Genomic DNA, 17,436 nt, shown 5'->3' with positions numbered 1-17,436 from the left:
AGCTGTTAATCATGGCACATTAACTGCAGTCAAACTGTCAAACTAGTCACTAAAAATGTTTTCAGAAACATATTTTATTGTTATAGTAGGCTGTACAGTGAGGTTGTTTTTGACCTGGCCGCCATGTTGAAAACAGCCGAGCTGAAACAAAACACCGCCCACCGGCCCGGAGCAAACTTTAAAGCTACTGAGTACACTGAAACATGTTTCTGAAAACATTTTAAGTGAGAAATAGGCAATGCAATAACAGAATCTTGATTCATATTTGATCAGCGCTGCCTAGTTCGACAGTTTGACCACAGTTCATGTGCAGTAATTGACATGATTCACTGCTTAGAAACTTAAAGGAGCTATATGTAAGAAATTTAAAGCAAATAGTCATAAAATCCTCCTAATATGTCACAGAGACTAAGGAATAATGTTCATATAACATACTGATCTCACCGACAACAATAGTACAGCCAGAATATTTTCATCTAAAAAATTTTTTTGCAGTCTGCAAATCATGTTTATGTTTTGAATTTGTGTTTTGGCCTGTTGCGCCACCCACCGCCGTCTACCAGTCATACAGTCAGTAGAGTCTCAGCATCAGTTACAGTTACGACTGAGCTACAGCAGCATGGCAAGCAGCATTAGCAGTGTCCCCAGTACATTTGGCCACATTCTTACATACAGCACCTTTAATTTGAAGCACCATGAGGAGACAGAGGAGCATGATTTTTTCACAGATTAAGTGCCTCATGTACTACTGTCAGGATAAAAATGTTACCAATTATGACTTTAATATAAACACGGCTCCAGTCGTGTGGATCTAAGAGGCAAAAATTATCGCTGCTCTGCCCATCGGACACCAGGCTGAAGTTAGTTTGATAATTAGCAGCTGTTTTATGCATCATACCTGCACACAAAGCTCGACAGTATCTACCAAATACACAACCAAAAGGTTTCCAGTGATTTAACCTTGAACTACTGTCTATCCAAGATGTCAGAGTCAAGTAAAATTGTGTCCTGACTGCGTGTCCTTGTGCAGAAATCTGTGGGCAACAGCTCCCGGATGCGGATCTTCTACGGTGATGGCAGTCAGCAGATGGTGGACAACAACACGGACTACACCGGACGCATCGAGGTGACTTCAGACCAGCAGGGAACTCAACTCATCATCCAAGATGTCCAGCTCTATGACGAGAGGGAATTCTTCTGCCAGGTTAACGGGCTGGCCGCCGGGAACGCTGAAGGCAAGACCCACCTCAGGGTGTTTGGTAAGGAAACTCAGAAAACATTTTCTCAGTCGTAGACAGAACAGCTTGTTGTAAATTCTTAATGTTTCATGATGAAATGATTATTTTCCGGATTCAGCTCCTCCAGAGGCTCCAGTGATGGAGGGTGTCCTTACTGGGATATCTGTGACCAATGAGGTGCCATCTAAGGTGGGTCCACCTAATCGTAGACACTGTTGTCTTTAGGATTAACTTGTTAAATATACATCAGATAATAAAATCTCTGTCTTTCTGGAGTATTTGTAGACTGCTGAACTTCAAGATAATAAAAGATTTGTCATCTGTGACTCTCCATCCAGGTCGCATCATGTGAAGCTCGGAACGGCTTTCCTAAACCCAACATCACCTGGTACAGGAACAGCATGCCGCTGATGTCGGCACCTGGACGTAAGTGCAAACAGTAGATGGACCATTGTGTGTGTCTCAGAGGGTCTGCCTGTAACACCACAGAGTTGCCTAGCTCTCCTCCTGATTTTAACCGGGATCTGTTGGTCACAGTCAGTACATTTACATGCATGCACTAGTCGAGCTAAGCTAATAGCTCGGCTAATCAGTCAAGTCAGACTTCTTGTCTTGTCTGAGTATACATGCAGGAGAGAAAATCGAATTTCTGACCAAGTCCGTCTGACTCCAGCTCGATAGGCTGCGCTGTGTCCTTTTTAATATAGTACGTATTGAACTAGTTCCAGTTGACCCGAAGAGGAAGCTAACGACAAATGAAGATGGCGGAGCATTAATGTATTTTCCTCGTCCATCCAGAAGTGCGTCTCCTGCTTCTCGGTCGGCATGGTGTTTGTTTGTTTGTTTTTCCGGGAGTTACTACACTGCTGCTACGTCATCTCCGTCTTCTTCCTGGTGAAAGCCCGCAAAAGAAAAAGCGGTGCATGCACTGAACGCCGAGTCCGACTCCAGTCGGACTAAGTGGATAGATGCAGCAGTAGTTCAATTTTCAATAGAATTATCTGGGTGTGTTAGTCGAGCCACGGATAGTCCAATTTCAGTCGGACTAAGCTGTGTACATGCATTTAAAAGTCCGGTTTCAGTCGGACTAAACCAATAATTCAATTTTCTCAAGCTTCATGTAAACACACTGAGTGTCGCATTATCAGAGAAACAATAAGGTGCATCCTCTGATGCAACAACAATGGGTTTACTGTGTCCTTTCATCCCTGGGGAAGGAACACATTTTATTGGGACGCCAATCACACAACAGTGACATCACAGAGCACCATTGCCAAACAGTCATTGTTTCTTCTTGTAACAGCTCATTAACCTAAGTTTGCGACCATAAGTCTGGGGCCCTACTTTTAGCAAAACTGATGTGACACAACAGAAAAACATCGGCCACTGCCATCTTACTAACCATCTTAAGGAGCTAGCTTAGCATAGCTGCCTCCCAGTGTAACTACCTTGTTGAGAACATCATATTAAACACAGTTTAAGCTGTATATATTGTTATCCGAATGTATTAGAATTAGGGCATTAACAGAAATGTTGATTTGTCGATGTGTCGACGTCAGTGGCACAAGTCGACACCCCCCGGGAGGAGTCGACAAGTCGTGTGTTTTTTCCCTCTCTCTCTGTGTGCTTGTGTACGGAATGCAATCGCTGCCTCTGATTGGCTTACACTGATACTTTATCCTTGAACATACTCGGGCGTACTATAAGCGGAGCAGACTCCAGTCATTCAGGCTTTCATAGTCGAGTGCACTTCCACGTTGTAGTTTCCTGTAAAAATGTCCGTGAAAAATCCCCGCGATGTGAAAAATAAATGCTGAGCAGTCACTGGTGCGCGGAGCGGAGTCCGCACGGTCGTAAAATCTGAGCTTTGCACGCACAGGGCTTGCGGACGTCCGCTTTGAGTCCGCGCGGACCTCCGCAGAGTCCGTTCCGCATACGTTCCGCCCGAGTATGTTCGGGCCTTGACAGACACACATCACATGTGTGGAGACACTTCACTTTCCTCCGCTGTGTCAATGTTCTCGACTTCGACTTTATTGACAGATAAGTCGACCTGAAAAAAATCAAAGTCGTTAATGCCCTAATTAGGATAGTTCAGCGCATTGTTTCGTTCGTAATGCATTCAAACCGAAAGCCTCGTACCTAACAGCACTAATACGGATATTGTTACACCCCTAGTAAGCATGTTAGCAGGCTGATGTTTGGTCTCACAGAGCTGCAAAGACTCTTATTCTTGTCCCTTGTGTTCCTTCACATTTACATTTATCCATTTGGCAGACACTTTAATCCAAAGTGACTTACATACAAGGCACAATCCAAGCCACAGTAAATCAAGAATAAGTGCCCCAATTATTCTACAAATACACCAAGGCTGCAGGAGCTTGAATTAACACACAGGCGCATAGCAAGTGACATTTGAGTAACTGCTCTCACAACAGTTATGTCTACAAATCAAATTTCTATAACCAGTTCCACCACTGAGCGACCACACAGAAGACAGAAGAAGACACTTCTCATCACATATTTGGGACCCTGATGTGTGAAAATTGGCTCTGGTCCATTGTTACAGATCTATACTGTCTTGTCTCTAGATGTGAACGTGTTGATCCTGGTGACCCGGGAGTCCAGCGGCTTCTACTCTGTCCAGAGTACGCTGGAGTACAAAGTGGCTAAGGAGGACAAGGATGCCCATTTCTCCTGTGAGGTCAGCTTCTTCGTCCCCGGAGCCATCAGGACAGTGGAGTCCAACAGCATCAACGTCACTATTCACTGTGAGTTAACGCTGAGGCTTTTTGTACTTCTGTCACATAGGTCTGGATGATGAGTGATCTGATCAACTACTGACGATAGGTGGTATTTGTATCACATCAGTTGTTGACAGTAATAGTCCCTAGATGGAGGTAAAATAATTGCTGCAAAGCTTTTCCATCTTCGGGACACCCTACCTCAGCTTGTTCAGTTCAGTGTTTTCTCTGCTGTGAGGCCAAGTGGGCCAGATGAAGTTACAGCCAGCACTCAGGTTTTTAGTAACACATGGATTTTGCTTTCTTTTCTGTAGGGAGCTCAAACTGAAGCCAAGGGCCTTGTAGTTATGGAGGAAAATTGGCACTGCCTGGTTCCTCATGGTTCATGTCCATGTCTGCAGTATTAAAGCTTTGAGGTTATGTCATTCCCTTTCTTCTTAAAGGGACAGTTCACTACAAAGTCAGAAATACATATTTTTCTCTCACCCGTAGAGCTATTTATCAGTCTAGATTGTTTTGTTGTGAGGTGCTGAGTGCTGGAGAAATTGGCCTTAGAGATTTCTGCCTTCTCTCCAGTATAATAGAACTAGCTCGAATTCGACTTGTGTTGCTCAAAGCACCAAAAATACATTTGAAGAACTCAACAGCTGTGTGTCTTTCCAGAAATCTTGACCTGGTCACTGAGAATAATCCACAGACCCTGTTGTGAGCAGGTTGATTTAGGAACTATTTTCTTTCTAGCGAGCTACATCCTCTAACAGCATCACCGCACAAAAGAAGGTGTGCATCTATCCATGGACGAGAGGCTCATGCTCGTGACACACAAGACATAAACGGGTTCGGCACTTCCTATAGGCAGCAGCCTAGGGCACCAACATGAGGGAAAAGAGATTCAAAGATCTAGTTCTAACTGTTGGTCGATCTGTAGAAGGGGTACCACCTCTAGTCCTGGCAATGCAGTTCACCTTAATGTTGACATCAGTGAGTGAATAGGGAGGGGGGATATCTAGGCACTGGTTAGATGGAGGGAAGTTTACCACAGTTCATTTATACATACTACCCAAATTGTTTTGATACAAAGCTGGTTGAAAATTGGTGAAGTATTCTTTTAAAGGCCCAGACACACCAGAGCAACATTGTAGAACTAGCAGCAATGAGAACCCCCTGCTGCTTCGCCTCTTGTCGCTGTGTCTTGGCCAAAAAGTTGCACATGAACACACCAAACCGATGGTCAACAAGCATATATGTTCTGTGCCTGTGTGCGCGGACATACCCCTCAACACAAGCACATTGTGGTAGTCTGTAATTTTCATTCAGAAAGGGACGCCGGAGGGTCGTCATGATGCTCGTTAGCTAGTTAGCACATTAACAACACAAGCCAGTGTTAAAAGGACAGAGCATATTTACCATCCACCAGTGGACAATAACACAAACCATCAGGAAACATTTCTGCTAAAGAGCTCAGTGGATAAAGAAAAATAATCTGACCTTATGTAACAAGTTTTCATCTCACTCCCTCTCGACTTCAGCTGTTTGTTTACTTTCCTCATTTGTGTTTGTCTTCTCGTGCGCTGAGCTGACAATCAAAGTGATTTAATTCGCTGACGGGCTTTGCTATGGGGACACCAATTCAACATGCTTGTCAGTGCAGAAATGACCACAATAACAAGGGCGGAAAAATCTCACCAACAGCCCAACTTTGACTGACGGCTGACCGTCGGCTTGATGCGTCAAGGCCTTAAAAAAGAGGTTTTTTTTGGGTGGAGTTCTTGCCTTGGGTGCCAAATATACTAGTTCCAGCCCTGGATGTAAACATCAAGAGCGTCCTCCTCAGAAGCTGCGAATCCTAGGATAGTGAAGGAATGGCCTATATTACTCTGCCCCTGATTTGCTAACCCTGACATTCTTACCCTAACCAACCCCACTCCTCTTGCCTACACCTAACAAAGCCAATGAGCACTAGCCAATCATGGGGAGAGTAGGGCAGGTCATACCTTTGCAAGCTGAGGATTCGCAAATTTGTGTCTTCCTCTGCTGGGCTGTAACATTAGCAAGCTCAGTAGTGCTAGGCGAGCAAACAGTAGATGCAGGCTTCCAAATCATAAGGTTGGCAGATGTAGTTTGGTGGAGAGAAAATAGTCCCTACATGAAACTGCTCACAACAAGGTCTGTGGATTATTACCCATGAAGTTCAGTTTAGTTGTAAAAAGCCTGTAAAAAGAAAAGCTTGTCGGAAACTTTCCAAAGTTAAAAAAATCCCTGATGTCAGTCCATTATTTTTAGAGCTTGACCCACAACAGGGATTAAAAGTCTGGATATTTCAGCCACAGCTGCTTTGATTTTAACCATTCTTTTTAAACTGTCTCGATATTAAATTGCTGTAACACATATTTTAAATCTTGTAATTGTCAATCATGTATTTAACAGACACATTATTTGTCTGCTGGTCCATTGTTTGAAACAGTTTATTAGTGATACTGTGGCAGGCAGAGCCAAACACAGTCTGTGCTGTCAGCGTTATGGAAATGGCCTTGTAAAGTGACTTTAGCAGCTCACTGAATAAGCCTGCTTAATTTGATTTTGTATGTGTGTGTGTGTGTGTGTGTGTGTGTGTGTGTGTGTGTGTGTGTGTGTGTGTGTGCGCAGACCCCACCACCATGGTGGAGCTGTGGAAGGAGTCGCCCCAGGGCTTGGTCAAAGAGGGGGATACTGTGGAGCTGCGTTGCCAGGGTGATGGCAACCCCCCGCCGCCCTTCATTTTCAACAGAGAACAAGTAAGAATAGGAGGCATTTTCTCACCCTAAAAGTCCCCAAGAGAGAGAATGGGTGACACACAGGAGACATGTTGGGAATGTTTTTGATATGCAGAGCTCACAGGGCCCCCGTGTAGACATGAGTGTGCAGCTCTGACCCTGCAGATCCAGGCCGGGGTCTGAGACCGGAGGCCACGCTGACAGGGCTCATGGGTAGGACTCATTCCCATGTCAGACACACATACATTGTATGTGTGGACAATACAGACACTCAGCTGACTGCAGTTTTAACTTTTACTAACTAGGCAGTCAGGGGCAATTGGTTAGTGGTATTTATAACCATGTCTTAGGTTGGAGATATGCTTGATTTTAACCATTCATATTCATTTAGCCTGCCCCCTAATCGTCGACCAAACGTTAGTCAGCCATCAGTCAGCAAGATTTCATTGGTCACTTAGTCGCAGGAAAAACAAACAAACAAACAAACCTGAAACTCCATGAGGAACTGCACCTTGTTGATAACACGTCGGGCAGGAAATCCAAAGTGTGGGATCATTGTGAGAAGGTGAAGGACGAACCCAAGGTGATATGTAATTCATCTTCATTGGTCGACTACAAACATGACGTATCATCTGAAACATGGAAATAGCTACATGCCCATTAGCCCACAGCGTCATTAACAGGCGGCTCGCTCAGTGTGTGACCTGCACTTGTAGATAAAATATAGGCCTATATTAATGAAGGTTCATTAGTATGGTTTTGTATTTCTCTGTAATGTAGCACAGTGTTAACAATGTTACTGATACTATTCTTTCTCACACCTTCAACTCAAACCACCAAAATATATCATTTAATCATTATATTCATATCGTAAACATGCAGGAGACTAGTCGACTGATGGACCGTGATGATGACAGTTGGTCGACGAGAAAAATTCTTGGTTGAGGAGCAGCCCAAATATTTATTTATTCTCATAGGTGATTAATCTGACTATTATTTTAATTAATCAAAAACTCAATTTTTTGAAATACTTTAAAATGTCTTTAAAGCAACATGATGGATGGAAGAATTAATATATTTGTGATTTAGCGCCCCTACAGTTTCAAATCGCAACATGTTGTGTTGAGAACTGTGTATTCTGTCCCGATGTAATCTGCAGTGATCAATCTCACAGCCAACGGGACAACAATGACAGTCCCATAGCAAAATGTACATCCCTGCTAAGCCTGCCGCTTGAAAGTCGAAGATTTGAGTGGTTAATCAGAGACTCAATTGACTGAGAGCATCCACGTTTTCACAGACATGGATGTAAACTGTATCTGCAACTTGATTGGTTCCCGGAGACATAGTGCAACCATGAGGCATTAATTCTATGTTGTTTTTTACAGTCTAGGTCTTATTTAAAACTTTCTGTCTAAGTCACAATATTTTACTCACTCACAAAATGTAAAAGATCCAGAAACAAATAACTACGCCAGACGTTGATTTAACCAGACAAAGGTCTGTCAGTGTGTCGGGCTCATTACACACTAGAAAACACAAGGGTTGGATGCATGTAAACCAGGTGTTTTTTTGTTACACAGTCTTTACTGCCCCTTCTTTATGGTCATCAAGACATACTGCTGTATGGACCAGTCGACATGAAACCTACAGGAATACTGATAATGTTATTAATCAAACAGTTAATTGTTCATGTTCATTAGATCAACGTTTGTCTTTCAGCTGTGAAACTAAAACTTCTCACCATAGTTGTACACAAGTACACTGAACAATGTAACAGACATTTTTGTGTGCTTTCATTTTGACTTTCTTCTCAGTAGGTTTGGATGTTATAGTTAAACAGTTAGGATTTGTTTAAATGATCTCAGCACTTGTGTTTCTCACCCTAATGGACTCCAGTGTAAATTGTGGCTGCCTTTGTAGCTGCTGTCTCCAGATCTCAGGCATGAGAGTCAGTAAAATGTGAGCATGATGGCCGATGCCAATAAAAGAAGATCCGGATTGTGAAAAAAAAAAAAAAAAAAAAAGTTCTCTAACCTACATCGACCTCTGACAACTCTCTTTACGCAGAATAAACTAAAGGACTTCAGTCATCTTTTCACTCAGTATGTTTACATGCACAGTTACAGCTCGACTAGGACATTTAATTGGACTACTGTCCTTGTCCTAGTATACAAGCGCGAGAGGGGAATCCATTTATTGACCCAAGTATGTCCGACTCCTCTACGATAGGTGGAGATATGCCCCTTTTCAGCTTGTTAGTATTGGACCTTTTTCCTGTTGACCTATTACATCACAGACCAAACAATCATCAAACACGTTAGCTACGGTTAGTCAACGGCAAACTGGTACTGACGCAGCATGAACTGTGTGTCCTTGTCCGTCCAAAAAGTCACGGCTCTGGATGTAAATTTCTCCATGTTGTTACCGGCTTCTTCTTCTGTTACACATTTAATGCTACTGGACTTCGAGTGAAAGCCCGGGGCGGAAACTGTGGAGCATGCTCAGAGCGCCTCGGCCAGTTTGGGTCTGATTGACTGTATACATGCAGGAGTCACATTATCTGGGTGTGTTAGTCCCACTTTGAGAAATTGGTTTCGGTACGATTTCAGTCGGACTAACACGATAAATTGATTTTCTCTGATGTCATGTAAAGGTACTGACTGTCATGATAAAGTCCACAACTGTGCCCTGTAAGACAAAATTCTGTGACACTAATTTCAAATGCAATGTGTCTCACAACATACCTCAGTTTCTGTCGTGACTGTCACATGATCACAACTCCAATTTCGTTTACAAATGAGAGTATTTGTCGCAGGAGCCAGATGTGGACTTGGAGAGCAGCGGCGATGTGTTGATGCTGTCACCAGTGTCACGGAAAGACAGCGGCATCTATCAGTGTCGCCCCCTGGACTCCGACGGCTACACCGACGTCAAAGGGGAAATGCAGCTCACCGTGCACTGTGAGGAACGACCACACAAGCATACACACACACAGAAAAACATAAGCACATGAGTATAACATAACATGTTGGTGAACCAGGCTGTCTCCAGTCTTTATGCTAAGCTATGCTAACATATTCTGACTCCAGCTCCGGAGGCTAGTACTTTTATCAATCATCTTGTCTCAAACACAAAAAACAAAGCGAGTGAGCATAGAAAGACCTGTTTCTGTAACCACCGAGTTCATTTCTCCAAACCTGGTATTTCCTGTGTCTTGATTTGTCCATGTTGGTTGTGTTCAGACTTGGACCCAGCTGTGGTCGTACCTAAAGACTCAGAGGTTATGCTCAAAGGAGAAGATCTGACTGCAACCTGCAACGCTCTGTCCTCCCTGAAAACATCCACTGTTTGGTACAAGGTACGTTAGACGTCAGACTAGATTAAAGGGGACCTATTAGGTCAAAGTAAAGCTGTGTTCAGCACGGGTTGGTGATATGACGTGCCGTTGTCTTATTTAGCCACTTGTTAGCAACCTCCTTTTTTAAGACACCTAAAAGCTTCCAAGTTCACGAGTGGGGTATTAGTTTTGAAGGTATTTAGACTTCAACCTTAAATGCTGGAGGACTTTAAAGTTTTACCTGATTAAGTATCACCTATGTTATGACAGTTCTCCGGGGGCCTTAAGGGGACATGGGGGAGAAAAAAACATACTTTAGCATTGTCCTGAGAAATTTTAAGTCTCCATGCTCGTGCAGACGGCTTGGTAAAAGTGAATATGCTCTAGATCAGTGGGTACGGTAATTATTAGATACTCTCTCAGTCTGTCACATTACTGGTCTCACAGCTCTGGCACATCTCTGCCACCCTTAAACGTGATAACGAGCACTGCAAACAGAAATCTTTACCTCAGGAAATGTCTGGATGGTCCAGGGCGTCACCACATGAACATGTATTAACACAAATCTGCACCCAGAGACAGATGGAGTATGATAGCCGTCATTCTGATGTATCTCACCTCGTACATGATCATATCCACAAAGATGAACTCTGGTAACATACGGTCTTCTTCATTTAAAAAAACGAAATGATGATTACAAGCACAGCCGTTCTCGACTTTCAATATCCGATAGTCCACTACCAACATTTTCTTGGTGTCTCGTCTCGTCAACAAAAATGAAGCACAGATTTTGTCTTTGTTTTTATTATCAAGACCTTTTTTAGCTCGTCATTGTCTTGTTTAAAATTTTCGTCTCCAAAATTAACACTGATGCTGACATTTATGTATATTTTTTCTACACCACTTAAAATCAAGACGGCCTTGCAACCCCCCCCCCCCTTTGAAGTTTTGACAAACCTTAGTGAGGATCTCAAGTTATTGAACTGGAACTGGTTTGCGGGTATTGGTGCCGTTCTGACTGACGCACGGCCGTTATCTCACTCTTCACCTTCATTAAATCCCCTTAAAACGACACCAGGCTGCGACAGTATAAACAAACAGACCTCTTCACGTCAGACTGGTCGGTTATAACTCAATATTCTGCTTTTTTATCAAGGAGACGTCCAATTACCAGGGCTTTCCATCTTTCTTTTTTAGCAAACTTAGCCTCTCATGTTTTATCCCTGAAACACTCTGCAGTGCAAACGCTGTTATGTAACATCACCAAACTATGTGACCATATACGAGATGAGATAAATTAGAATTCTTGCTCATCATTATACTTGATCTGTCTTTGGGTGCAGATTTGTACTGAAATGTGTTCATGTTGTGACGCCCTGATCTATCCAGACATTTACTGAGGCAAAACTTTGTTTGCAGAGTTTGTTATCATGTTTACGGTGGCAAAGCTGTTTCAAAGCTCGGAGACCAGTAATGTGACGCCAAGGCCAGGGGCTGAGGTTTTGTTTCACATAAAATTTGGGCATCAAACACCTGATTTTTGCAACAATTTGTGCCTTTTCTGCATCAAGTTGTGGTGTAAATGTCTTTAATTTCCCCAACACATAAAAGTCCTCCTTTACTTTCCTGAAATCTACACCCATGGCTGAGAGAGTATTTATTAATCACCACTGCTGCTATTCTCGGCCATCATCCATAGAGGTTGAGTTTTGCATGAGAACCCAAAAGTTTTACAAAGGAATGCAAAAGTTTTTCAGACAACGTAAAAGTATCATCCCCTTCTTCACCCATCTTTTTTTCTCCACCATCTATTTTTTCCTCCCTCATGTCACCTTCAGAGCTCCGTACAATTCATCCTCTTGGAATCACGAGCGTCTTTGCAGTAGTGGTCAAGATAATATAAATGCTCCACCAGCTGACGTTGCTGTCCTTACTAGAGCCACACCAGTAACTGATACCGGTCCACTGACTGTTCTCAGTGTCAAACATCACCTTGTTCATTCACTAATTGTCTGTGTTTGTGTGTGTAGGATGGAAAGCAGGTGGGCTCGGGGAACACACTGCACCTGAAGGACGCCTCCTATGAAACAACAGGAGAGTACATATGTGAGGTGACCGTTCCCTCCCTGCCTGCCCTGCACACCAGTGGCTCTGTGCACATTATCGTCCAAGGTCAGTCAACCCCAACGCCTCTCCACCAACTTGTCTTTGTATGTGACGTCAAGGGAAGCTTCCAAATAATATACACTTTCTAGAGTCTTCTGCATCAAACACTAAATGAAATTAGTGTCATCACTTAAGCTTCTTGAGGAAAGGACATTTCAGGTGAAGGAAAAGTTCAAATATTAATAGTTTTGTTTTGTGTTTGGCTGAAGTCAGCATATACAAACATGATACGATAAAAACTGAAGGAAACAAATCCATCTTGATGTTTTTGTACCTGCGTCTTCTTTTCTGCAGAGTCACTGATATCATTTGGATTACTCACTGATGTCCCATGATGCCCGGTTAATGCCACAGCATTTGCACTTTTTTCCACTTAAGTTTTTGAGTTTTCACAGATATATAAACTCAACAGTACAAACACATTGACATAAAAGTAATACAATAAAATACAAAAAATATAAAGTAACATGTCTTAAAGTTAGGCATTCTTTCAGTGTCATGTCTAATAAAAAAGTAAAATTTTCTCTGTTACTTTTTAAATGTATTCTCTTTAACTCTCAAACCGTTTGTCAACTTTTCAATCAATATCATTTCTTGGACAGTTTCCAGCCAGTGTTCCTGTTTTTGGGGGGTTTACTTTGAGTCAGTGCCTGGTAACAGCTTTCTTACTTGCTGCAAGTAAAACTTAAATCAAGCAGCGTTTACACTTTTCAGAAGTTCCAGTGTAGTCGCTTTCTGTGATTCATACAGTACCTCTATGTGTGACTAATGTTCCCCCCGACAGCAACATGCCAACTTCAGAACGTCTCTTAGACCCGAGTCTTACACGATGTCGACCCATTTAGCAAGCGCTGTAGTTAACTTCTTCGATTTAGTTTCATCCACAGGTCTGTGGTGATTCACACACTCCAAAATGGTGCTTTATCAGCTTTGGTGAAGCGTTTGCACACTGACATCTGTCTGATTTATTTTAGTTTTTTATTTGCACAGACATGTCCAAATAGTGAAAAAGAAAAAATGTGAAATGTGTCAGGAGAAGTCAAGAAGCCACAGGGTGAAACAAACGGGCCTCCCCTCAACCTAAGGAGAAAAACAGATAACAGAGGGAGAAAACTAGACAAAAGAACTAAACTAACATTATACAGAAAAGTACAGCAAAAGGTAAATGACAACAGGAAGCTCACTGAGCAGTCAGTGAAAAATAATCCAATAAAAGCCAAGAAATCTATCGAACACAGTGCAGAGAAAAAAGAAAGGAAACCCATGCCGGACTCTGTTGTAAACCCAACATGGTGTGTTTGTGTGTGTCTAGGTGGTCCTCAGCTGGTGGGAGCGGAGCAGGAGGTGCAGCTGGAGGAGGCGACAGGCAGGATGGTGAACCTGAGCTGTGAGGTTCAGGGTCATCCGCTGCCCAGCATCTCCTGGAGCATCATCGGCAGCCAGGTATCCTGTCTGACTCACAGCACTGTCGATCCACAATAGGTGGTTATTAGATTTAGCTCATCATGTGGTGTACATGTACAGCTGACAGCAGCCTTGTTTGTGGTGATGCTGATGAAGAGTTGACGCGAAGATGATGAGAGCACCGTTTTTACTGCAGTGAGCAGATATCACAGTGGAGTCAAACTGAAGCCTTGACACTGTGGAGGCACAGATGTTTGGGTTGTAAATGGTGAATGAGGAGAGGCAGAGACCCCGCCCATTCAAACGCTCTCTGCAGTATTTTTACATTCATATGGAGGCGTGGTGCAAATATGTTTAGGTGCTGGTTTGAGCTGTGTAATGATCTGCTATATCTGAAATTATAGTCTGTGTGTGTGTGTGTGTGTGTGTGTGTGTCTCCACAGATCTGGCACGAGGTGGTGAACAAGGCGACCGAGCACGTGACCCACAGCGTGGTGTCGGTCAAAGTCACCTCAGACATCAGTGCTCTGTGCAACGCTTCCAACGACATGGGCACTGAAGTCAAAGCTTTCAGCGTCAAAGCCAGTAAGAGCTTGTTCCTCATTCACACTGTAATATTGTACGAGTGCTATGGGTTGATGAGATGAAGAAGGGGACACATTCAGGCTTTGACATAGTCACTTAACATTATTTTTTAACCTTCCGAAATCTGCACATGCAAACATTTGCATTTAAACAGCACTAGTTTGGTAAATTCCACTGTTACATCAGGGCATCGTTTTTCATCTTTTAGCCCATTTAGTTCCAGTTTTTATTCCAATGTGAGATGACTGTACAATATTTAGCTTCTGTTGACGAGACGAGACGATACGATACGATACAATATGTATCCTTTATTATCCCCGTAGTAATTTGTCTGAGACTCTGCACAAGTATTGCTGTTTCACTGAGGGAGCTGCAGTGAGTTGAAAAGTAATGACATGAGGGAGGGAGAGCGTCCTCTGCTCTCTCACAGGCTGTATCAGTGATGGATTCTAAAAATGATTTTGCTTTTGAAGCTTTATTAACGACCATCATGAGCGTGAGTGCTGCTTGCCTCTAATACATTTGCTTAAAATGTCAAAGTGTGTAAAAGCAAAGACATTTGGACACAAGCTGTATCTGAAGTGTTTCGCTTAATACTCCTAATTTTAGTTTTTCATCAGTGCAGTTGCATGAATGAAAAAAAAGTACAGAGGGACTGTTGGTGGGATGATTGCGGTTGTACAGTTTTCTTTTGTCCATACTGGGTGACCACTCACATATATTCTCTTCATGTTTTTCGTTTTTATTGTTGAGTAGGTGTCTGAAATCAGTAATTGTAACGACCTCTGATATAATGAGAAGCGCTGACCATCCCAGGCATAAATATCACAGGTTGTGACAGATGGGTCAAAAAGTGACAAAGGGGGTGTCGGTGGCTTAGTGGGTAGAGCAGGTGTCCCATGTACAAGGCTGTTGACGCAGCGGCCTGGGTTTGACCCCAGCCCGTGGCCCTCTGCTGCATGCCACTCCCTCTCTCCCCCTTTCACGCTTGACTGTCCTATCGATTAAAGGCTAAAATGCCTTAAAAAATATCTTTAAAAAAAAAAAAGTGACAAAGCAGTGTCCTGAGGAAGCTATTAATAGCTTACAGAAACATTGCGTGCAGTAGTCCACCTTCTCCTCCTCTCTCCGTCACTTTCACTCTCAAACACACACACACACACACACGCCATGGCGCTCAGTCCTTGTGTCTCTGTCTTTGCCACAGTCCGCAGTCCAGACAGTTGTGCTGCTGTAATCCATAAAGCTGTTGGTTTCTGAGCCTATTTGTAATCACTGAAGCAGCTGCGAGAAGTGTTTGTGTGTATTAAAATATTGTTCTACTTGTTCACAGTTCCCAGAGTCACCTCAGCTGCTCCCTTCTCTCCCGGTAAGTTTGTTGCTCTACAGTCTTTTCAAGACGCCTCCTTCCTTTCAGCGCAGTTTCTTCTGTAGACTCTGTCACAATGAATGTGTTGCAGGACTGTGTACATTATTCATGGGTTTCATACAGGGACTGTATAGCAGGACTGTCTTTAGTTTGCTGGTAGATCTTTGGGATGGCCTGTGGGCATATTAAATATTCTGTTTGATACAGAGAGAAAAATCATAACACCAGCAAACCCGAGCACGCCAACAGTTATAATGATAGTTGGGTCGAACGCTCTGCGGTCTTAAACACATTATTTGTATATCCCAGAATTTGTTAAACAAACACAAATAAGTCTCGGTTTTACTGACTGTTTCCAGACAGTCTGTGTTTTATTGTGGAGTTTTACACACCAGGTGAAACTGTGGTGAAGTATAGAGAGGGGAGCTATTATTATTATCATGGGACAATTATCTGACTTTTTCTGAGCCGTCACTTCACACCATTAAACCCTTCACCAGCCTGTGGGGAATACAGCGGGCAAATAAACAACATTTCACCCACAACCATTAAACAGTGTCAGAAAGTCCCCTAATTATTTACCGAGGTCATTAGGGACCGTGTTTAAACACTTGCACAGTCGCTCAGAGTAGAATCTTCCTACACACTTTTAACGAGGAGTGGAAGATCTACTTTAAGAATGAATTGCATCACCGTTTTATGACGAGTGACGCCGTCTCAGTCTGTGTCTCAGTTTTTGTGCATTCAGCATATTCAAAGGGCTGATCTGGATAATCTGATGCAGGGAGAGCAAAGAAAATCCACAAAAATAGGCTTAAAGCTGACAGTGATGGTGTCAGGTCTGAGATTACATAACTGTGGAATTAAAGAAATGTGTTTGATGAGTTTTATAAACTGATCTGCTACAAATTCTGTCTGTTGTCATCATCACTGACACTTCTTTGTTGTTAAGAAACTGACATTAAATGGACTTACTAAACTAATTCAGTCGAGGAGGATACACTAATGCACAAATATGACTTTAGCCCTATTTGCACAGGATGAGTGTCGCCTGGGGACCTCTGGTCATTTGAAAAATGTCAAAAGAGCTCCAGCAACACTTGTGGTATGAAAAACAACTTTATTGGAACGCGTTTCAGCTTGTGGCCTTCATCAAGGCAAGGCAAGGCAATTTTATTTATATAGCACCATTCATACACAAGGCAATTCAATGTGCTTTACAAGAGAAATACATTGAAATAAAACATTAAAGGAACAATACAATTGTGTTTGAGATCATTAAAAACAAAAGCTAAAAGCAAGACAATAAATAGTTAAGAACAGTGCAGAAAATGCATTTAAAAAGCAAACATAAAGCAAAAGACAGACAAATATAAAAACAATAGCTACAGATTATCCTAACAATAAGTTACATATCTAGTTCACTGGTAAGCTGCAGTAAATAGTAATGTTTTAAGCCCTGATTTAAATGAGCTGACAGTTTCAGCCAACCTCAGATATTCTGGAAGTTTGTTCCAGAGACAGGGAGCATAGAAACTATGTGGTGATGTGGAGCAAAGGGTCAGGTGAAGGGGGAGAGATGCAGGCTGTCTGTCTCTGTGCCCTGTACCTGTCCTTGGCTCTCATCTGTCCATTCATGTTTTGGTATGGCATTCCAAAAGCATGACGTAGGTTGGCCCCGAGTAGTCTGCATCCAGTGATGTTCGGATGAATCCCATCACGCTGAAAGCGATCCTTACAGTTCCAAAAGATGTTAAAATTGTCAATAAACTTTATCCCATGAGTGAAGCACGCCGATGTCAGCCATGTATTCAGGGCAAGGAGTCTGGTAAAAGAC

The 17,436-nt window shown here is 42.7% G+C and overlaps 1 protein-coding gene across 2 annotated transcripts in view; it reads left to right on the top strand.

The window, feature by feature from the left end:
• Window positions 1-17,436, top strand: part of mcama (melanoma cell adhesion molecule a) — an 87,196-nt gene that overhangs the window by 56,579 nt on the left and 13,181 nt on the right. For both annotated transcript variants that reach the window (XM_050041451.1, XM_050041452.1), the window contains exons 3-13: window positions 1,031-1,259; window positions 1,357-1,427; window positions 1,577-1,664; window positions 3,830-4,009; window positions 6,629-6,756; window positions 9,554-9,698; window positions 9,981-10,096; window positions 12,106-12,247; window positions 13,554-13,684; window positions 14,089-14,230; window positions 15,564-15,599. In XM_050041451.1, coding sequence (XP_049897408.1) covers window positions 1,031-1,259; window positions 1,357-1,427; window positions 1,577-1,664; window positions 3,830-4,009; window positions 6,629-6,756; window positions 9,554-9,698; window positions 9,981-10,096; window positions 12,106-12,247; window positions 13,554-13,684; window positions 14,089-14,230; window positions 15,564-15,599 — 1,408 coding nt within the window. The remainder of the gene's footprint in view (window positions 1-1,030; window positions 1,260-1,356; window positions 1,428-1,576; window positions 1,665-3,829; window positions 4,010-6,628; window positions 6,757-9,553; window positions 9,699-9,980; window positions 10,097-12,105; window positions 12,248-13,553; window positions 13,685-14,088; window positions 14,231-15,563; window positions 15,600-17,436) is intronic.

This window comes from Epinephelus moara, chromosome 3, assembly GCF_006386435.1.
Source record: "Epinephelus moara isolate mb chromosome 3, YSFRI_EMoa_1.0, whole genome shotgun sequence".
Taxonomy (NCBI): domain Eukaryota; kingdom Metazoa; phylum Chordata; class Actinopteri; order Perciformes; family Serranidae; genus Epinephelus; species Epinephelus moara.
The sequence above is the reverse complement of the archived record's forward strand: the minus strand, read 5'-3'. Positions and strand labels throughout refer to the sequence as shown.